The following is a 23,288-nucleotide window of genomic DNA, read 5'->3' on the forward strand; positions in this document are numbered from 1 at the left end:
TTTTTTAACACTGGCGCCTGCTGCTTTTGTCTTTCAGGATGGCTTCCCAATCAGAATAAAGGCTGTAAACATTGTAAATGAACCACGTATCTTCAAGGGCATTTTTGCAATAATTAAGCCATTTCTGAAAGAGAAAATGGCTGAAAGGGTAAGTAACCGCCTTTTTATCCTGGTATTTACGCACAGACATTTCTAGCACAATAATAATGGAATCAAGAGCCTGTTTTCTCCCAACAGTATGTCCTTCACGGTTCAGACTTGGCCTCTCTCCATCGAGTCATTCCTCAGTCTGTGCTGCCTCAAGAGTATGGAGGTGTGGCTGGAAGACTTGACATGTCTGCCTGGTCCAGAACGCTGCTGGGGGCTGAGGAAGAGTTTGTGGTGGAGTTCTGTCAGCCTGATCCTCTGGAGGGCGTCATTATGCCAGACTCCATGCTGTTTGAAGGAGAGCAAGCTGGCGCACATGGAGATGACTCCTTCAGACATCTGCGCTCCCAGCTTTATTATTGTTACTGACCTCCTGGCAATGTGCAATGGCTTCTTCTGAAACATTTGTTTAGCTATGACCAACTATGTATTCACAGGTCACCGGATGAATCTGACCATTTAAAATATCTAGTACAGACAGCCATTTAGATGCTGGATATATTCTTATTGCTTTGGCTTAATCAGGTTACCATCTGTTTTACACACTTGATTCAAAATCATTTACAGAATACTCATTGCCTTGGGTTTTAATCTGTGTCTGTATTTGGTACAATGAGTATTTAAATGTATAAAACAATGCTCAGCACTATATCATTCTTATTTTATGTCACAAATCAAATATTGCTTGCCTTAATTTACGGTGAAGGGAAAATTCGATATTTAGAAAGGTTAATTAAATAGAGGATTTAGATGGCACATTGGAGATGGTGGATCATGTCAGTTATATCCAAAGCAATAACAATGTGCATTTTTAAAATTAAAAGCCTCAGTCCAAAAGATTAGTTTATAATTTTATCCTATAGAGAATTAAATAATGACCATGTTTATTTCCAATTTGTGGACAGCTCTAAAATATAGTTTTCCTTGTTTATGTCTTTTACTGTTCGTGAGTGTGCGTTCAATTGTTTGTACACACAATACCATTGTCATTGTAAGTTATGTAATAAGATTTAGAATTGGTTAGACATCAGATAGTGGTACATGTAAAGCATATTAATCTGAGGTCAGTCACTTATTTGTATCTCAACAACACAATATTTTTTAAAGTTAAGTGGCCAGTTCACAGTGTGTGTTTGTATATTGTCATTTGCCAAAATTGTTCAGATGAATATTAACCTTTCATGTTGTATACACCTTGTAAACATAACTGGTTTGTTTTATTTTAAGTATTAAGGGATGTAATTTAATTTTTGTCTTACTGAGCACATTTTATGCCTTATTTTTAAGCCTTATATTTAATGTCAGTATTGTAGACATATCTTATTATTTAAATATTTTGTGAAACAGTCAATAAAGATGGACATTTTGGGTTGGCTGAAGAAGTGCTGTGTAGTATGGCGTTCACCAGAAGATGGAGACATTCACCATCTGACAGAAACTTCATCCACTAGCACACTTCCTTGCTGGAAAATGTCTTCACTGGCACAAAATACCTTACATTGATATCTTCCTCAAAGTATAAAGTTTTCAGAAATGACCATGCTTAATTTGTTCATTTTTGCTAACAGCGGAGGCTCAGTTTACACATTTTCATAATTTAAAAAAAAAAATCACTGGTATGGAATTTTGGCGGAAACTGGTTACCATGGTAATTTTTTTTGTGAGGGTATTCAGCAGTCGCAGTGACGTGCCTCAGCTTGGAAACTGATTGCTTTTCATAAATCTTCCTAAAAACAAACATTTAAAGATGCGGATTGTTCAAAGTTACTGTTCAGCGCACATTTTTTTCTTTCACGCAAGCATCTTCTCCGCGTGAACAAAGCGAAGTGCTGTTATTGGTAAGAGAGCAGACGGAGTGTGATTGGCTGTGGGATCACTCCATTTTGGAAACAGCTGTTTAAAGCCCTATCAGTCTTTCTGATTGTGTTCATAAGGCTGTCAGTGGAGCGTTGAATGTGACTAGGAATCTCCGAAAAGATCAGTTAAAATCCATTGAAGCGGAGTGTGGAATGCGGGAAGAGCGTTTGGGAATGAAGGGGAATCCCGACAAACAGTGAATGGCGTAAGGCGTAGTAACAAGTGGAAGAAAGTAAAGCGGATCAAGGTTAGTGCTTGTTACAGTGATGATGATTGACTACAACCGATACAGTTTCGGTAGTAAGACAACAAGCGTTACAAATGTAACAAAACACACTGGCACGTTACTTTTTTTTGTGGATCACGCTATATATTTGCTGTAATATTGTGGCTAAATTGCTATGATTCGTGACGCTTCTTTATGTTAGAGTGGACTTTCAAGTATGAAGGAGTGATGTAAGGGCTTATCTGGTTTAATTCCAGCATTTGTACGTTTAGAAAATATTCAAAACAAATGTAAATTCTGCCTAATCTAAATCTGTAGTTGGTGTTGGTTTAATGAAATGGTCTGGGTTGTTTTTCTTTACTTGGCCACTGTTTACTAATCCAATTCCCCAAGTGTTTTTGCTTTTATAGGCAAAACACAACGTTTGCCAATGTGCATGCAGGAACCTTAAAGGGACAGTGGTCCCTAAAATGAAAAATGATCTTTATTTTGTTCCAGCCTTTATTCTTTGGATCACGAAAGGAGATGGTTGGCCAAATGTAAGAAACTGACAACCTTCCTGAGAGCATGACGATTAGTGAAGGATGACATAAAATCTATTTTTCAACTGCCTCTTTATGACAAAAGCCTTTATATACTCTCTTGTTTCTAAGAGGAAGGATGTCTTCACAAGTTTAGACATTAGACATTCAAGGGTTAGTTAATCCAAAAAAAAGAAAGAAAATATATCCTTCCAAATCCATAAGACTGACTTTCATTCATCTTAGTAACACAAATTAATATTTATTTATTCTCTCTCATCAATAATATATGTCAATTTAAAGTCCATCCAACCAAAATTTCCTTCAAGTAAGCATTCGGTCGCCTATGTTTGATGTGTACCTTTATGTGTTGATCAATGTTTATATATGAATTAAAGGCAAAATTACATTTATTCATCATGTAACATGATCATATCTCTTCAGAAGCCTTGGGTTAAATCACTTGATTCGTATGGATTTATTTTAAGATGCCAATTAGTACCTTTTGAAGCTTGCAAATTATAGTGTACCTCTTAACAGATGGGCATAAATGATGAGAGCATATTAAAAATGTCTTAATTAGTTCAAAATGGTTTTGGAACAACGTTATTGGGTGAACTATCTCTTAAAGAGTATTTTCTATGAGTACAACAGTAATATAGTAACAATGAAGGCATCAGCTATGCCACTTTCAGTGGTTCAATCATGTGCGGACATGTTTATTATGATCGAGTGCTCTGGCGGCACACTCCTGAAGACGTGCCAAAGACATTTACAGAATTCAAATGCAATCAGTTTTAGTGTGTGTGGGTGACCTGTTTGCGCTGATCTCCACATTAAATATGCAAGATGGTCTGTTTTTAGCTCTTTCACTTGTGAGGAGTCCGTTGTTTAGGTTACTACATTCATCGGACCCTTGAGCTCAAAGACATCATAGACTTGATTCCCTGAGGCGTTTTGATGAGCTGCACGTCAACAATGAACAATCCGAAGCGAAACGATCTCGAACAATCACTTCATTGTCATTGGCTTTCTTAATTTTTCAAAGTCATGTGAGCTGTGTAAATGTATCCAGACGGTTCGTCTGAAGCTAATTCTGTAGAGTGGCTTTTAATATTTGATGGTACAGTGGACATTAGACCGTATTATAACAGATTGGTGTTTTAATGAACTTCATGATATGTGACTTAAACTGTCAGCTTGTTCTGTGCAGCTGGTATCTTTTCCTGCTCTCATGAGCTTGGTTGTCCTACTTTCTATCTCTGGCCCAACAACTTCACTAGCAACTGCTGTTTTGGACCTCGGAGTCATAAGATATTATTCCAGCAAGTCCTCATCCACTTGGCTTCTTCTGCTAGAGTAGGTTGATGAAATGGCAGGTAGTGGTACTCAATGATGTGTTGTGACTATTACCATTTATCATTGTGATGTAGCAGAAGCATTATTTTCTGCTGGCAGCTCTCACTTTGGTTAGTGCTCTTGTCAGTCTTTGGTTTAAGTGAAAAGCTCATTTGCATGACACGTCCAGGTCAGTCTACAGCAAGAGTTTTGCATTAGTACTTGAGCCATTATCATGCCGCAGTATCTGTTGAGGGCTTTTGTGGTTGTTTTTGTTTCGATTTGTTTTTCTCTCTATTTTTATAAAAGTTTTTCTAACTGGTGTAGTGAATACTAGGTTACTCAACAGTCGTTTTGTTGATGCATTAATTTAAATGTATAAATCACTCAGCTCAAACCAGAGGCTATTTGTGGGGTCTTTCACTGGTAGCTTTTGACCTGTAAGCTTCACAAAATCGTATTTGTTGTCCCGAAATAATTTGGTGTGCACAAGTGCTTTGATTGAGTTTCAGTGCTACAGGGTCTTGAGGGCCTCCTCAACAAAGCTGTTGATATTATAACGGTATTGCTGGGAAGTAATTCTCCGCTCTGTTATAGCCTGCTGGGAGGGCTGTTCAGAGTATTATTATTATTATTGCACATGAAATGTACAGCTTTATAGTATCAATACAATTAAATACTTGCAGCTTAATATATCTTGCAGGAATTTGCACGGCTGTTGCTGAGTGAATCAGGCTTTGACATTTTCTTGAAACGCATAAATCTATATCCACAGTTGTCTTAGTATAAATAGTTTTTCAGTTGAGGTCCATATCAGTCTTATGGTATTATTTATATACTATTAAAGTATTTTTTTGTTCATATTTGGAAGTTGCATTTTTTTAAATATTTTGTTTGCCATATTCAAGTTAACACTTTGTTCTGAAAAGCACTTGTCACTTGCCTCACACAGCTGTTCTCTGTATAAATGAATAAATTAAACTACATGCCTGCTCTTTTCTCAGTATTGCTTGTTCTGGCCTTTTACTCTGCCGAATTAGTAAAAATAGATTGAAAATGTAATCAACTCATTAATTCTCATTCATGTCCTTGACAACAGCACACAGGAGCACATTGAATTGCAAAATGTTGGTGAAGAGACTCTTACAGTGTTTCTGTCTGTTTGATTGTTTATTCATTTCTTTAAGTGTTTGAACAAAAGAGTCCGTATCCTCCTGACTCTAAATCTTTTTCTGTCCGTTTATAGCACTCATAATTGCTTTTATTATTATTATTATTATTATTATTATTATTATTATAAGCCTATTTATTTTTTTGTAAAATTGCATTCTACTTGGCTCAAATACTTGCATGGCAGTTCTGACTGGAATATTGGCTGATCAATGTGTTTACATGGCGCTTACAACATTGACATATATGACCACGTTCTGATATTATTCCAAATTTTCATGTCCATATAAACATGGTCAGTGTGGCTTTCATGCACTTATGCGGGCTCTTGCCGAAGCCGTTGGTCAGATTCATTCAGGCTGTCATTCAAGATTTGAAAGCTGCTCTCAGGATATGTTTGACTTGTTTTCGTCTCTTCACAACTTGGAGCAAATCAAATCACTTTACGCCCACATCCTCCCTGCTCTGTGGGAGAGAGGCGTGCTGCAGCTGTGTGGGATCCATTCGCTGCGGAGAGAGAGAGAGACGGGAAGGAGAAAGAGAGAGGCAGACAGAAAGCGAGAGAATGAGAGGAGGCTCTCTTATAAACGCTAGGATCAGATAATGCTGCTTTCTGCTTCTCTTATGGACTAAAATAAATCTGTCTTTATTCAGGTCCTCCGAGAGCTTTGGAGCACCATGTCATTAGCGCTTGGAATGTGTTTGGTAAGTAATTGAAGCTGATACTGTGACTATAAGTTTGGATAATGGTTGTTAGCTTGAAGTACTGTTAATTGGAAGTGAGAAAAGGGTTAAGGATGGGGCAGCAAAAAGAAGAAACATTCAGGTGTTTTACCACAAGGATGTTCAGTTTATCTCCTAGTATTTTGTATTTGTAGTACGGCTGTACTTTTGTTTAAAGAGTATTTTCTGGGATCATTTATATTATCCAGGTTGTCAGTGAGGACAAAACTTTCCACAAACCGTGGTTGACTGTTTAATGAACACTTGAAGAGTTAAGTTATGCATTATTTTCTGTAGAATTGGTATTATAGACCCAAATGAAAATTGTCGTCATGTACTCACCATCATGTCATTCCAAATCCGTATGACCTTCTATCCTGATTCCTTTGTGAAACACAATAGAAGATACTTTAACAACGCAATGAAAGGCTGGCAGTGACAGTCAGTGGGGTCCAATCAATGTAACATTTTTTTGTGTGAACTTTCACCTTTAACATAATAAATATGTCTGTATTTAGTTTTTGTCTGTCTGCACTCCAGATGCTCACTTGTACAGTGTTTCTGGTTCTCTCTCTCTCTCTCTCTCTCTGTCTCGCGGTCAGACCTCGGGTGCAGGAGAAGGACATAAATGACAAGGACAGACGTCCCACCTGCTTCCTGTTAAGGCCATGTGTTTAATGCAAGAGCAGAACTGGATGTGTGTAACAAGGCCCTGTCAAAGAGACAATATCCTGCCCTTTAAAGGAATGGTTGAGCCAAAAATTTACTTTCTGTCATTATTTACTTGCCCTCATGTCATTCCAAACCAGTATTTGTTTTTCCTCCATATATGTGTAAAAAAAAAAAATTATTTTTAAAGTAACAGTTACTGATAATATTAAGAATCACTTCTGCAGCTGTCAAATCAGAAGCAACTAACCTCAAGACGTCAAACACGCGCCATAAGACATTCCAGACATTTATTTTAAATTTGTAATATTTTCAATGAATTTTGTTCCTTAAGTAATGATATCATTTTATTTTAGAAGACAATTTAATGTTGTCACTTTTGTATTGTTTTTCGTCTGCTTGTATATGGCAAAAACCTGTGTAAATTCTTTAGAAATATAATTTGACTATTACTTTCACTATTTTATTGTAAAGAAAATAATGTAGCTTAATGGGTTTGAAATGACACGTGGGTGAGTAAATAGAGAAAGAACATAGATTTTTGTGTGCACTCTTCACTTTCCCACAGCTTTGGTCTTGCTAGAAAAATGTGTATGTTTCTTTACATTTGAGGATCTTGTTGATCATTGACATTATCTCTATGCTACTGTTTGTGCAGTAATAGCAGGGTGCAGATGATGGTGAGCATATTTCAGTGTGTGGCTTTTGGTTTGGATAGGTACTGTTATTTGTGTGCAAACCATTCATTTTCCAAGCAGCATGATTATTTTCAGGAGGCGTGTGACCTTTTGAATGTTTGGCAAAGAGTTTGCATGTGCATAAAAATGCTGTAAATCTCCAATCATTACATTTTAGAAACAATTTAAAAGACATTATTCTTGTACAATGGTTTGCCTGACGTTTTTACCTGTTAATAACTGGAGCCCACTACTAATGCACTATATTTTGAGCCAGTAGCATTGTTTGAGACCAATCAGACTGAAATTAAGGCACTGAAAACCTCCCTCTCCGCAGTAGCAATTAAATCTTATTCATTTGATTTGAATATGCATGAATATTCCAATTTGTTACATCATGGTTGGTTAATTCGTGGAAACCAAAGTATGCTAAAGTTGTCCTCCATTTGTTTTTCACAGAAGAAGGAGATTTAATTGACATGAGTGAGTAAATAATGAAAGAATTTTGGGGAGTTTTTAAAAAAAAATTTTTTTCCAACATTTCCAGTCAAATAAACTCCCGCTGTCGTCTTCTGAATGACCCCACCTGTTCATGACTCAGCAAAGACCCCTCCCTTCAGTTACTGTTGTCATAGTCTGATGTGTGATTCATGGGGAAATCCTAAACTCTTTTAGCACACTCCCTCGCTCTCTCGCCTCCATGCTGTGAATTTAATTGGGGAAAGAGCCACATAAAAACAACAAGTGGTAATTATGCCTCCAAATAAACAGTGGATTGATTCAGACATCTGATACTCTTGGCTCAGACAGAGATTTAAGCTCTCTCACTCTCCCAGCAAACGCCCATTTTCTGGCCGGATGATTGACTGTGACCGTTGACTGTACACTTCATCGTGGGCTTGCATGTCATCGTAACAGTAGAAAAAATAGATGCCATCTTTCAATGACGCATAGAAGTTTTGCTTCCTCTAAAGTGGTCTAAAAGGAAACCCTTTAGAAGACAGGAAAATGATTGCTTAATTGAGACCTTTTTCCTTCTGCCCTCAGAACATTTCAAATTAAAACTCTTCTGTGCTTTCATTTGGGAAAATAGCAGTCTTCTGTATTTTCACAAGAGTTCAAGTTGGTACGTTTTCATTCCTGCTTATTATAGATATTAATTGTATTTGAAGTAGGAAGGAAGACAAACCACAAGCTCTTTGCTCTTTATTTTGGTGAAGTCTGAAGCTTGGTGTTTCTTTCAAACAATGAGGCAAATACATTGAGGTGGCCACCTGTGCCAGGCAAATAATGTTGAGACCGTGTTGGTGCTGCGCAATTATTAAAGCTGGATTTGTGTATTTGTGTGTCGGATCTAAAGTTCAGCTGGCTCGAACTGCCTTAACATTTGACTCGGTCTCCCTGCAGTGTCCTCATTATTATTTAATATTTGCTCTGATATCAAAAGGGAGGGAAATTTCCCACACAGGGAAATGAAGCCCGTCAACTCCTGCATTAGTAAAGAGGCGGCGGTCGCACACCTTCATCTCCCTGAGCCTTTTTAAATGCTAACACTTTGTTTCATGAAATAACACCAAATACACACTCAGTTCAAGGACCCTGTGAACTAAAAGCCTCCTGATATCAGTACGGGAAAATGGCTTTAATCTCGAATTGGCGATCGTTTCCTAACCTTCGGTTAATTGCTTCTTAGTGGCTTTGAAAATCTTTAGATTGTAGCTGCTCTTCGTTCTGCACCCAGGGAGCTGAAAGGGTTTCGATGACATGAGAAAAACTTCCTCTTTTGCCTGACCGCAAAAGTTCTGCATTAGCTTTGCAATTCTCGTCTTGATCCTCTGTAAAATCTTCATGCATAGAGTGGCGCCGGTCCTGTTGGGCATTAGCGGAGGACGAATGAGAGTGAGTCACGTGTGGGTGATACCACAGTCTCATCCACAAGCAGCATGACTGCAGGCCTGGCAGATTCTCTTCTTGCTTTGCACAGTGTTCATGCCACCTCCGTGACAATATGCCCATCACACATTTCAGAGCTATTTTGTTTTACATGCAAGCTGTGTTTGGCATAAAACATTTGCTTATAGGATTTTGGACATCTGATCTATGCCAACAGCATTATAAAATGGAGCCATATCTCTCATAATATTTGGGTAGTTGCCATGATGTACAGTAGAAAAACTCAAGTCTTTTTTTCTTTTGCCTTGGGATTTTGCTAGGCCGCAAAGAACAGTTTAATTTATTAAATCTTTATTAATATATATTTTTAAATGAACACCCTCTGGTGTGACTGCACTAATCATGGATTGGGAAATTGAGAAATGTCAATCAATAATGTAGATATAAATAAGTTTACATATGTAAAGGATTTGCCACTGACGATTCAAACGTGTGTTTTGAACAGTGTAGAGTAGCGGTTCTCAATTCCTGTCATCGTGCCCCCCTGCTCTGCACATTTTGTATGTTTCTCTTAGGCTTCAGACGTTTGTTCTATTCAAACAATCGTTTATAATTGTTTTTGTATTGTAGCGCCGGTGTTCTGACTGGGTCATGCATCACTGTACGGCAAGGGCCCTGGAAATGTTCAGACACACGCTTTTGACATTCAGCAAACACCCCGCACTGACTAGATGGCCAATCAGAGCACACTTTGCAGAATGATGATTTTTGTAAAAAAAAAAAACGACATGTTTCAGAAAGGTGGGGCATAGAGGAGAAACAATAATATACATTATGTGGAAAATAATGTTTTTTAACATTAAACTACATAAACACATTTCATTACGCCAATGAAATTTAGCAACATCATATGGCCCCTGTAAGTAATTGTTCTTTTAAAAATGTATTTGTCACATCATTGAAGTTAAATTGTAGATGCAAAACATGGATTAAAATACTATTTATTTTTTTTTTTGCATATTTTTATATAATTTTTAAACTCAAATCTTTTTTTTCTTAATGACTTGTTTTTTTACCACTATTTTGCTGTAGTGTTGTAGTGTTGTTGTTTGTGGTGATTTGAAAGCAATTGCACCGGAGAATGTGATGAGCGGTCAAAGATCCTTCCTCTCATATTTTAGGTGCAGTGAATGTGTAATGTACAAACAGTTCCCTCGCGGTGGGCTCATAACCTTTTCCAGGGGATGCTGAACATGGTCCGTGAAATGTTACAGTATGCTGATAAGAGGCTGTAAGAAAAGTGCAGCTGAAGTGCTAGGGGACTGTGAAGTTGGCATTTTAAGAAGTCATTATAGCATGAAATGTTTGGTTAGTGGAAGAAGGTGACTGTTTTTGGTCCTGAATAATATCTCCAGTGTGGAAATTCAGAAAAATAAATGTGGACACACAAAGCAACACTCTTCAAAAGGTGGAAGGAAATGTATATTTTGAATTGTGAGATTTACCAATGCCAAAAAACAACAATGCCTTCTCGATGGTTGTTTTTTTTTTTTTTTTTTTCTCTTCTTGAATGGGCAGTCAATTACGTCATGTGAACACAAAGTGTTGGTTCAGTTGAGCTGTGGCTCATCTGAGTAAACAGGGGAGTGCTGGAGCTGGTGCACTTATCTAAAGAGCAGCTAAATGTGCTTGCTTCTTTAGACAGGCTGGAGTCTATTCAACTTGATTAGATGCAGCTTCGCTGTGTCCAGAAATTCTTTCCTGATAAAGACAGAATGTGGGGCATTTTTCAAGCTTACTTCATTCCTTGTGAGCTATTATAAACTTTGTTCCCTTGCCAAAACAGGAGCTTTTAATGTAGTATCAGCAGACTCCTTCATTTTAAAACCCCTGTTAAAAGGGCTGAAATTCCTGCAGCATTGGGTGCATGTCTGTCTAATGGAAATATGAAAAGGAGGTTTTCTATAGCCTACATTTGCCACCTTTAGGTGATTCTTGGGTATTTTATTTTTGCCATAATAAGCAAACAAATGCTAGCAGACATATTTTAGTCTGGTTGCCATGTCTTTCACCTTTTTGATTAAAAAGGGTGCACAAAATGGCTTTTGAGAGGTATTACTCTAATCTGTAATTTGTTTGTTTTATTACTGATTTCTTTTTTTGTTCCTGTAGCTCAACTGGTAGAGAATTGCGTTAGCTGGGTTGGGGGTTCGAATCCCAGGGAACACCTAATAGTAGAAAATTGTTAGCTTGAATGCAATCTAAGTCGCTTTTGATTAAAAGCGTCTGTTAAATGCATAAATTTAATTTGTTTATTTATGCTTTCACTTGTTTATTTGTTTCAGTAGTTTATTAATTCATGTGTTTTTTTTTTTATAGTATGTTTGTTCATACATTTGTTTACTCAGTAGTTAATTCACTATTAGTTTGTTTTATTTGTTCATTAATTTGTTCGCCCATTGTGTGATTCATTCAGTTATTTTTGTTTATTCATGTTTGTTCATTTGGTCTCGTACTTTTTGTCAATTATTAGTATTTTTTTTTTTTTTATGTTGTGATTTTTCTCTGGAGTGTTACAAGCTCTTGGTGAATACAGAAGATCTGTGAAGTTGCAAAGACTAAAGTCTCAAATCAAAAGAGATCTTCTTTATAAAAGTTAGGACTCGCCCAGGTCCTCTGAAATGACTCGTTCTAACATACCCCCACATGTCTATGTCAGTATGTGGAATGATTTGAATAATGCCGCACAAATGTTCACGCAAAGAAAGAAGGCATGCCTCTTACTCTCATTGTTTTCGTTGCCGCTGTCTCCATGTCGTATAGTCGCTGTGTGTTCCACTGTGAAAGCGAAGCTACTTTGCTTGGAGCTGATCCGTGCTGGTCGCTGAGGAAGTACATCAACTTTGCACTGTGGATCGCAGCATCAGCTTTCACCGTGGACTAAGCTGGATCCAGCCACAATATGTTCAAAAGTCTGAGCGCACACTTAAAATCTGAGATTCACAATATAACAAAGCAATAAACAAACAAACTTTTTTTTTAAATTTGTGCTTATTCTGAAGGGCTTGTTGGCAGATTCCGCTGCATTTTTTTTTTTATGCAGGTTTATTCCTCTGGCAAATTTTAAATTACTTTTAAGGTTGTTGGTTTGGGCATATTGCAACCACCACAAGATATGTTTTCGTTACGCTCAGATCCACTGAGGGTCCCAGTAGAGTTGTAGCAATAGACTTGTATCTTCCACTGGGCTCGCGGACCTTTGTTCGTAATATCAGTGAGAGATCCTGTTTCACTCTGTTCAGGAGATCTCCCATTCTTCAGTCGACAGCCACAAGGATGGAGGGCTATAAATGAAACCTATTTGCTTTGCAAGTGTGCTGATTCACACTGCATTCATGTTTGCAATAAGTCTCCCACAACTGTACTGTGCCATTATATGATTAGAGCATCACTGTGACACAGAGAATAAAGAAACATTGTCATCCTTTCTGAGACCGTTATTGACCACGCTCATGTTACAGCAGGTTTAATGAGATTAGTTTGATGCGATAGCTGAAAACGGGATCCATTGGTGGCTTTTCAGTCCACAGGTGATCTTGGTGAAGATCAAGTGTCTAGAGTAAACTTTGAACCTCTTGCTTTTACAGTTCATCTCCTGCTGCTGAGGAGTAAGGCCTTTTGTCCCAAGGGTCCAATCTTCACCATCCATTTCCGGCCTATATTGACTGAACAGTTTGCTTAGTGGCCACATGCACTTTCAAGCCTGGACTGATGGAGGAAGTCAAGCAGTTATGAGCAAAAAGTATTTAAACCATGCATGTAATTGCTTAGGCTTATATTGACACACCCTATGACCGGTTTGATGGACTGGAGAGTGCCAGAGACTCACTCAATATGCATTCATGTTTCTACACTTGAAAGCCACAGGCATATTGGAGATGAGCATATTTGGCCATAAAACATTTAGCTTGTGTTGTGGTGTAATAATATTAACCTCAGCCTTTTTATTTCTTTTTGAGTGTGCATTCCTGAGCTGCACCTCTCTGTCTCTGTCTGAGCACTTTGCTTTTCATGGAAGTGTCTTTCCCTCTTGAGGTTGGTGAAGTGTGCTATTTGTGGTCTAGAATGTCTTTCCGTTACAGCCGTAACGTTGATAATTAAGACAGATAATTTTGCCGAAGGACCATATATGGTGTTTTCTAGGAACAAGGTGATTGGATGCAAGCTTCATAAACTGAGGAAAGTGACATCATTTCTGAAGGACCTATTATTTGACTTTATTTTGAATATATATATATATATATATATATATATATATATATATATATATATATATATATATATATATATATATATATATATATATATATATATATATATATAAAATTTTCCTTTATGTCTGGGCTAACTTTTACTGTCCACATATTCGAGCAGTTATGCATGGACCAAGATGCAGAAAAACGATGGAATAGTTTTAGAATTCTATTATTTTAATTAAACCTTTTGTTCATCTTTGGAACACAAATTATGATATTTCTGAAATCCAAGAGCTTTCTGATCCTCCACAGACAGCAGCAAAACTACCACATTCAAGTCCCAGAAACACAGTAAGGACATTGTTAAAATAGTTCATGTGACATCAGTGGTTTAACCTTCATGGTACTCTCATGAACGCATCTCCAACACTGAAATTTTGGTTTTCTTTGCACACAAAATTATTCTCATAGCCTTATAAAATTAAGGATGTACTACTGATGTCACATGACTATTTTCATGACGTCATTTCTAAATTTCTGAGACTGAACGTGTCAGCTGTGTTGTGGTCTATACAAAGTCCGAAAGCTCTCAGATTTAATCAAAAATATTGTAGTTTGTGTTCCGAAGATGAATGGATTTGGAATGACATGAGGGTGAGTAATCAATGACAGACCTTTCATATTTGGGTCAACTAACCCTTTAAAACCATGATTGGTGCTGAATGAGCCTTTTAATAGTTTTCATGATTGATGTAAATGGCCTATAGAGAACCAAGAACAACAACAACAAAAAAAAAAAACTAAGTGCTCCTCTCTTAAAATGGAAACCAAGATATTCATTATGCATTCAGAAACATGGGTTTGGCAACATGTTGAGTAAATGTTTGAGTAAATAATGACAGAATTTTAATTATTTGACAGAACTATCCCATTATTCTCAATAGATCTGTGGTTGAATCTAATTTTAAGTAAAGATCTAGTTGGCTGGATGTCATTCTCATGATGGGGTCTACTATCTCACGATTTGTCCAAATATGGAAATGAGCAATGTGTTTATCTACCCAGTGGGCTTTGCAGACGGTTTAGACACTGGACATACCATGGAACATCTTGTGAGCGTGGAAGCAAGACTCCTTCCACTGGTTTTCTTTGGGTTATTTTTTTATTATTATTTAAATAAAGGCAAAACCTGGGTTTGTCATTTGTTTAGGCCTGCTGTCGATGCAGAACTCAGGCAAATGATGAATACGTCAGCACTCAAGTTGGTGTTTTTGTTAGACTCTCACTCTTGATCCTATGGGGATTGCAGGCTAAGGGCGAGGGCTAGGCTGTTTTCCCTCTGGTATGTGAGATGTTTACACTGCGCACACCTGCGTCGTTTGTCCTCTGACGCTGCCTACAGCTGCTGTTGGCTCCCATTTCCTCCTCCTTGTAACGCCATCAGCAAATAAAAGATTTGTTTTAGTCAGATGGGCCACATGGAAAATGTATCAAATTACTAGTGAGCCTTAGTGTAACTTTTATTGTAATGAAATTTGGGAGAGTAAATGGAAAGTAACCGAACACTGTACATTTGAGCCAAGCAAAGCAACAGCCCCCTGTTGCCTCAGATAAACTCACTAAATATAGAAACTTTTACTTCAGGATTCCCAGGCTGCAGCACTTTATATTGGCCACTTAAAAGCAGAGAAATTAAAAGAGATGGTACAACATGCTAACTATATAATAAAAAAAGAAATGACATAATATTAAATTACAATAATTAAAAATATGTAAACAATAAGTTCAAAAGTTGTAAGTTGTTTCTCATACTCACGGAGGCTGTTTTATTAATCAGAAATACAGTACAAATTGTAATACTGTGAAATGCTATTACAGTCTAAAATAACTGGTTTCCATGTTAAAAATTTGTTTTTTTAAAAATGAATTTATTCCTGTGATGCGAAGCTGAATATTCAGCATCATTACTCCAGTCTTCAGATTCACATGAGCTTCAGAAATCATGCTGATTTGGTGCTTAAGAAACATGTCTTATTATTATACATGTTGGAAACATTTTTGCTGATTAATATTTTTGTGGAAACCAAGGTGGTTTTTTTTCAGGATTATTTAATGAATAGAACACAAAGAACATAATTTCATTTAAATAGAAATATTTACTAGTTTTTTACGGTCACATTTGATCAGTTTAAATTGTTCTTGTTGAATTAAAATATAAATTTCTTTCTTTGAAAAAAAAAAAAAATCTAACTGACCCCAAACTTGAGTGTGTGTGTGTGTGTGTTGTGTGTTTGTATTCCCATGCTTTTGTCAAACACAATTGTGTAAGGGATGATTAAAGCAAACCTTTTGCAATCCACAGTAGCATTAAAAATTAAACCACTAATTGCCAGGCCTCAACTTGGGATTTCAAGCATATTTTGAGTTTTTGTGAAAGTAAGACATGATTACTTTTTTTAATGAAGCACAGCTTGTGTTTTTTAGCGGAAGAGTCTCTTAAAATCCTCATGCACTTTGTTTGACTCTTTCTTCAGTTTGCCTCTTCTCTGGGAAGTTGAGCTCTCTGCAGGTCACTGTTCCAAATCTTCATCAGTTGCTGTGACCTGAGCCTGACCTTTGCTGACTTGGGTCACAAAAAAAAAAAAAAAACCTCTCTTCCTGCATTACCTAGGACATAGGAGTACTAGTATTAGATACTGGGGAAACAGGTTGATATATGGAGAACACGTCAACAAAGTTAGCATGAAAGTGAAATTGGCTCACACTTCTCAAGGTCCTGGCAGACAATGAGGTTGAGCATACTGGGTAACTGACATGCTGGTGCTGGCAGACGTTATGTGTAATGACTCAGCCTGATAAAACACACAGTGGCCGGTGTTGAATGTGCACAGGCTGTGATATGATAGCAAACAGCTGAGGAAAACACAGCAGATCCTCTTCAGTATGATGCTAAATAATGTAAACCAGTGCTATGTGGAGCTTCCTTGAACATGCTGAGTGCCTTAGGGTTTTTTGCTAAATTTCAGAATTCATCAGAATACGGCTGCTTGGCTATTGGAAAAAAAACTGACATTGCAATATTTTATAAGATGTTCATGTCTTTCTTGTCTTCAGTCGAAAATAAATTACGATTTTTGAGGAAAACAGTCCAAGATTTTTCTCTATATAGTGGACTTCAACAGAGACCAATAGGTCAAAGGTCCAAATTGCAGTTTCAGTAACGAATAAGGGTCTTATCTTGTGAAAGGATCATTTTCCAAAAAATAAATAAATTATATGCTTTTTAATCACAAATGCTCATCTTGCACTACATTTTACATATACATTTATTAATTTACCAGACACTAGCAACTTTTAGTAATTTATATACTTTAATCACAAATGCTCATCTTACTCTAGCATCCATTACGCATCCTTAACGCATTATGTAGGAAAGGTCATTCGAGACTTAGGCAGAAGTACCAACCCAGTGTTTACAAAGCAAACATGTAAAGACTAAATCAAACACCCTTTACAAATAAGAAAATCAAAAGGAGTTCAATACTACTTACTGTGTCATGTGTGACCTTTCCAACATGACTATACATAATGCATGAAGTCATGGATGCGCTTCGCAGAGCTAGTGCAAGATAAGCATCTGTGGTTAAAAAGTATAGAATTGTATTTATAAATGTTTTTTTAAGAAAATGAGAGATACCTTATTCCTTTGAAGATGCATTGAAAATGCAATTTGGACCTTTAATCCATTGGCCACCATTGGAGTCCACTATATGGAGAAAAATCCTGGAAATGTTTTCCTCAAAAACCTTAATTTCTTTTTGACTGGAGAAAGAAAGACATGAACATCTTGGATGACAGGGTGAGGAAAATACAGGAATTTTTTCTTCTGGAACTTAAAGCTGTACAATTAATCATTCAAACACCCATGCAATCCAATTTCTAAATTACGACAATTCGCCCATACAGTTCATGCAGCATGATTATCACAGAAACTCTGGGATGAAAGTTTACAGTTTGGATATAAACATTATCTATGGCACCGATCAAAATTGAAAGTAACTTGCGCTTCAGAAAACGTTTGTTGATTGCATTGTTTCCCACTGTGGCGACAGGTGACCGGGAGAGGACATGTTTGGTTTAGTAAATTTTTCGTGGACATAAACTCGTGGGAACATGATGTAATGTCTTGGCCACAAGATAATTTTGTCGGGGTAACTACATCCTTGTCATGGTCGCGCTATGTGAAGTCGAGGCCTTGAGATGCTATGTTGAAGGAACGACATTTTTCTCGTGGCAATATAGTACTTCTGTGTGTATATGATTTAAACTGCACAAAGAAAAACAGAGATTAACCTGCATTGCAAAGCATTTTATCATCAATGTAATTTTGTAATCTACTAGCATGGGCTTATTGAACCAGCCAAACTTTGACCCCTTGATTTTACAAAAGTGATGTTTAAAAGTGAACTTCTGTCGCAACACATTCCGACATAGTTACTCATTGCTCGTGAAGATTGCTTGCAAAATCTCTGCCCACATTTCGGTAGACAATCAGTACTTTTAAAGTCAAATGTCCCTCCCACTTTCCTGATTGTTCTAACACCCCTGATTTGCTCAGCACTACTGGAGTGTTTGAAAAGAATAGAAGGGGAGAGAGAGAACTATAAAAAGAAAGAGAAAAAAGAGGAGGGATAGAAAGAAAAAGGGATGGAGAGGGGTGATTCAAGGAGAAGGACTGATGCAGAAAGGAGGGATGAGCAGTGAAGACCAGCATTATGATTTATACCCTGTAATTTTCTCCCTAACTACCTCCCCCTCGGCTTCCAACACATCGCATCACATTTAAATGTGTTTGCGGTCTTTCTCTTGTCCTCTCACATTCCTCTGGTATATCCCTTTTTCTTCTCTTCAGACAGGCCAGCTGAACTCGCATGAAGTCAACATTTGTATTTGCAGCCCAGTGTGATACATCTCTTAGTGAAACAGGATATGCAAGACGGGAACTTGATTTTATCTATCATGAAACGACTGAATTGATTGGTGATATCAAATGAAAAAGGAAAGACATTTCAGAGATGTAGTATTGATACTACTTTTTTTTTTTTTTTTATGAAAGACTTTGAGTAGTATGTGCACTCTTAAAAATAAAGGTGCTTCACGATACCATAGAAGTACCTTTCTTGTCTAAGCGGTTCCATAAAGAAGCTTTAACATCCAAAGAACCTTTCTGCTTCACAAAAGGTTCTTTGTGGTGAAAGAAGGTTCTTCAGATTATAAAAAGGTAAGAAAGAGATGGTCCTTCAAAGAAACATTGACTGAATGGTTCTTTGTAGGACCAAAAATGGTTATTTTATAGCTTACTGTGAAGAAACTTTTTAAGCACCTTTAATTTTAAAGAGTATACTAAACAATTTGAACCAAAAACTACATTTTAAAATATTGCAACATTGCTTTATTTTTATTTATGTATTTATTTTTTTGCAGAAATGGGACTGTTGCATTACTTTTTACACTAGTCTTGGTTTTAGACATTTATTAATCTTTATTTTCACTAGTGTTCAAACGTTTGGGGTTCATATGTTTATTTTTTTTTTTTATAATTGTATTCTACAGAAATGATGATATTAAGAAATGTTTAAACATCATGTGAGACTGGAGTAAGATCTGCAAATAAATTCAGCTTTGCATCACAGGAATAAATTACCTTTTAAAACCTATTCAAATGGAAACTGGCTATCTTAAATTATAGTTATACATTTAAATAATTATTGAAAAGGTAATTAGGATATTATGCTGTAAGGATTAATAGGAGCGTGTTACTTTTGAGACGTTATCGCCAGCACTGGTTAAAGTAAATGGGGTTTGCATGATGACTTAGGGGACACTTAGTGAGCGAGCAGCTAATGTGTTTTGGATACTTTCTCTGGGAGGTTTCCTCGCTCAGCATAACACCCACCCATGACTCTCCTTCCTGAAAGCAGTTTGATGATCCAAAAAGTGTCTAATCGATCGCTTTGAGTTTTTATCTCTTGTTTGCGTGCCAATAAGGCTCCATTTGCAAGCTTGCACTGATACTCGTAAGAAACCCTGAGTGTAAACAAGCATGAAAAGAATGACGAATGCATCCAGGGTTGGATGAATGCTTTTGGCTCTCTTATATAATTAGGCCATGAAATGAGTTCAGCTGCTGAATCTATTAACTTTAGCATTGAAATAGAGCCCCTGAAGTAATAATTACTCCAATTCATCAGACGGCGTGTTCTGTCATGGGCATTACTAAACTGAGAGATTCACAGGTTTATATAGAGTTACTCAAAAGAGATTTTAGTCAAACTGTTGGCTTGCTTACTTTCTTAACAGAGAGTAAATGTTCTTTCTTTTGTTTCTTTCAGGTGTAATGAGAGGGCAGTTTGTGAGCAGATGATGGACGTTGAGGCGTCATATTCGGAGTTCATAACCTGTGATCGTACAGGTCGCAGGAACGCGGTGCCGGACATTAAAGGAGAGGCAGTAGCGGTGGGGACCGGTGAACTAACCAAAGACATGGCTCAGATGGACCTGAAAGCTGCAGGTACATCACACAGCTTCACTTCTTCCTGTATTTGATATTGCTCCAACATTCTCCTCTGCTACCCCTCCTTCTTTTGTCGTCCTTTTCCTCTTCATGTGTTCCTTTCTTTTATCTTCTTCTTCTGCATCTTATGTCTCCTCCTCCTCTTCTTCTTCTCATCCTTCTGCTTGGTCTCATCATTCTTAATCATCTTATTCTCCTCCTCATCTCTTCTTCTCCTCCTCCTACTTTTTCTTCTTCTCCTCCCCACCCTAAACCTCCTTGCTATACTACTTACTACTACTACTTTTGCTGCTTCTCATTTCGGAGGCTGCATCCTCCGGAGATTGGTTTTCTTAAATGAGACTTCCCCAATGACGTATGCAGTCTTAAATTGCGACCTCCGGAGGACGCACCATTCTAAATAAGTCACAGCTTTTTTTTTCTTCTCCTCTCTCTAAACCTTCTTCTTCTACTTCTCCTTCACTCCCTAAACCTCTTTCCCTTTATTCTTCTCCTCCTATTCCTAATCCTCCTCCTCTTACTAAACCTCATTCTCTTACTACTTATCCTCCTCCTCTTCCTACAACTTCTTCTCTTACTACTTTTTCTCCTCCCATTTCTTTTTCTTCTCATCGTCCTCCTCATCCTCCTTTTCCACCCTCTTTTTCTACTTACCATATTTTTCGGACTATAAGTCGCACTGGACTATAAAACGCATTTATTTAGAACCAAGAACCAAGAGAAAACATTACCGTCTACAGCCGCGAGAGGGCGCTCCATTTTAACAGTGGTAGACTACAGAAGCACTGAGCAGCATAGAGCGCCCTCTGGCGGCTGGAGACGGTAATGTTTTCTCTTGGTTCATTTATCTTAGTTAATTTCTCTTGGTTCATGTCAAATTAATTTTGTTAAATAAGTCGCACCTGACTATAAGTCGTCGGACCACCCAAACTATGAAACAAAAGTGTGACTATATATACGGTAAATACGGTATTCTATTAAACTTCCTTCTCCTCCTACACTCTTTCTTTCACCTTCAACCACCCCTAAACAACCACTGTCTCTTTCTCTCCTCCGCCTCCCCTTACACATCCTCCTTCTCCTCCAATTCATCATTGTCATGTTTTTCTTCACCTCCTCTTCCTCCCTTCCTTCTCCTCCACCTTCAACTACTTCTGCTTATCCTCCTCCTCCTTTTTGCTCCCCTTGACTATGAATGTGGTTTTGTTGTGTGTGGTTTTGCACTGATGTTATATGTCAAAGAATCTAAGAATAAAACCTTGCTTTGTTAGAATGTTCCTATAACAGAAATAATATATATATTTTTTGTATTTATTTAAGAGTTGCGATTTATCTATTAGATCATCTATAGTTTTTTACACTGAAATATGTCATGTAAACAAGAAAAATGTAACACTAGAAGTGAACCGTAATATTAAGTGACTATATAATGCTATGAAAGCTAACCTTTAAAACTTTGCAGAAACACTCTGCACCGGTATTTTCTTCAGTACATTTTTCGGTATTCTGACGGCAGTAATTTACTTTAGTTTTTTAGCTATCTGCTCTTTCATCACATGAACCGCACTAATGTCTCCTGACTGCCAGTGGTCTATCAGGTCATATTTGTTATGCAACACTGCATCATTTTGGCCCCTGTAATGACTTGCTTTGTAAATTTGGTAAGACTGTGATACATGAACCCAGTACAAGTGTCGTTCACAAAAGAGGACGAGAACCAAAGGCTTTCACTGGCCTTTCTTTCACAACGTCCCTTACTTTATCCAGGACAAGGCTTAACAAGGTCACAGTGTCCAGACTGAACATGAATAGGTTTGGTGAGTTTGAATGGAGTCTGTCACCAGTGACAAAGATTTATTATCTGCCCTCTCAATGATAACCGCTTCCTATTCGTATGGGAAATTTCAACTCTTTCCTACTGAAATAAGAGCAGCATCTGTCTCTATTTGACCCAGTTTCCTTAGTTCACATTCTTGGCACCATTTTTATCTCTGAAATAACCTGAGACTTTCCCATGACCACGAGGACTCTGTTAAGAATGTTTAGCTGGAGAATATACTGGGCATGCAATGTTGTTGCAAAAGGGTTTTGTCATATCTGTGTCTTGTAGAGGGAGATGCTTCTGGATCTCCAGCACCTGAAGCAGAGGCATCTGGGAGCCAGGATAAACCGGGGACAGAGGGACCGTCATAAAGATGAAGAATGACCCAGAGGAGAGAGGAAAGCTGGGGAGTTCTCTCCTTTTCTCCTGAAAATTCTCCTCATCTTTGCTCGTCAGGCAGCAGTGAAGAGCTCCTCTCATAGACTGCCATTAAGGTGGACGTCCACCCATTGCATGCTGTTGAGTGCCTAAGAGACAGATGGAGAAGACACTGCCTTTGCAAACACCACTAAATGGGTCAAATCTGTCGAGGACTGTATTCATCCACAGCGCTGAGTGAGGGAAGTTTGTTTTTTCTAACAGCGGTTGAGCAGAAGCACAGGCGTTTTGATATTTTTTCCATCCTAAACTTAAACTAAACCGTTCAATCTCGTGTTGAGTTACTGTTAAAACAAATACTCAGAGCTACTGTAAACGATATAGTACCAAATATAGCCTTTTTGTTACAGCCTATGACATGGATGGCTCAGTTTAATTATTTTTTTTTTTAAAACAATGACCACTGCAGTTGAAGGTGGTCTGACTATAGAACAGAATTCCCAAATATTGCCTGCGGTCAGAAGAGGTTTGTTTCTATACTTCATTATATACTGTAACACAAATGTAACATAATTAACTATATTTATGTAGTATCTGAGTTAATGCTTTCTGCTCCTGGCACTGTTTTGTGGTTTTTGTCAGACTCTCAGAAACACTCATTGAAACACATTGCATTTATATTGTGACCTATAAATGTAAGTACCTCAAAATAAAAGGAATGACTTTATTGCTTTCAGTGTCTTTATTTATTTTGTTTTTTTTAAAGTTGGGATTGGATGTATTTGAAGAAAAATAGTGTAATTTATGAAAATGATTATACAAGTAATGGATAGTGTATAATCATTACTTCATTATACTCATTAAATATGTGGACATGAAAAATAGTGTTGAATAGTTGAAATTGCACTTTGTGTATGCATTGTGTAATGCATTCTATGTGTAAAACTCAATTTAAAAAACGGGTGGCTAGTAAAAGGGCGAAGACTACATCAATTACAATAAAAGTTTTATTAAAGTCCATATATATATATATATAT

At 37.3% G+C, this 23,288-nt stretch overlaps 2 protein-coding genes across 6 annotated transcripts; both read left to right on the top strand.

Annotated features, from left to right (window-relative positions):
- The first annotated feature begins 35 nt into the window (after nt 1–35).
- On the top strand, nt 36–1,529 carry ttpal (tocopherol (alpha) transfer protein-like). Its single transcript, XM_026243806.1, has 2 exons — nt 36–148; nt 238–1,529. Exons 1-2 carry the CDS (start codon nt 137–139, stop codon nt 514–516), a joined length of 291 nt encoding a protein of 96 aa, XP_026099591.1. The 5' UTR covers nt 36–136; the 3' UTR covers nt 517–1,529.
- Nucleotides 1,530–2,006: 477 nt separating this feature from the next.
- Nucleotides 2,007–22,978, top strand: pkig (protein kinase (cAMP-dependent, catalytic) inhibitor gamma). Of its 5 annotated transcripts, none has more exons than XM_026243810.1 (4): nt 2,007–2,251; nt 5,914–5,964; nt 19,870–20,048; nt 22,162–22,978. In XM_026243810.1, the coding sequence occupies exons 3-4, from the start codon at nt 19,898–19,900 to the stop codon at nt 22,242–22,244; spliced, it is 234 nt and encodes a 77-aa protein (XP_026099595.1). In that variant the 5' UTR covers nt 2,007–2,251; nt 5,914–5,964; nt 19,870–19,897; the 3' UTR covers nt 22,245–22,978. The 5 variants fall into 5 exon arrangements, with proteins under 5 accessions (XP_026099595.1, XP_026099593.1, XP_026099596.1 ...); XM_026243811.1 differs by lacking the exon at nt 2,007–2,251 and adding an exon at nt 5,689–5,816; XM_026243808.1 differs by lacking the exon at nt 5,914–5,964 and having other exon boundaries at nt 2,008–2,251.
- The last annotated feature ends 310 nt before the right edge of the window (nt 22,979–23,288 follow it).

The sequence above is a fragment of the Carassius auratus genome, unplaced genomic scaffold (assembly GCF_003368295.1).
Source record: "Carassius auratus strain Wakin unplaced genomic scaffold, ASM336829v1 scaf_tig00004557, whole genome shotgun sequence".
NCBI classification, from domain to species: domain Eukaryota; kingdom Metazoa; phylum Chordata; class Actinopteri; order Cypriniformes; family Cyprinidae; genus Carassius; species Carassius auratus.

Bases quoted from the DNA above. Each gene is read 5' to 3' on its own strand.
- pkig (XM_026243807.1), top strand. From the start codon at position 18,324: ATGTGTTTGCGGTCTTTCTCTTGTCCTCTCACATTCCTCTG. The intron at 18,365-19,869 runs GTATATCCCTTT...TGTTTCTTTCAG, and splicing joins TGTCCTCTCACATTCCTCTG to GTGTAATGAGAGGGCAGTTT. The intron at 20,049-22,161 runs GTACATCACACA...TGTGTCTTGTAG, and splicing joins GATGGACCTGAAAGCTGCAG to AGGGAGATGCTTCTGGATCT.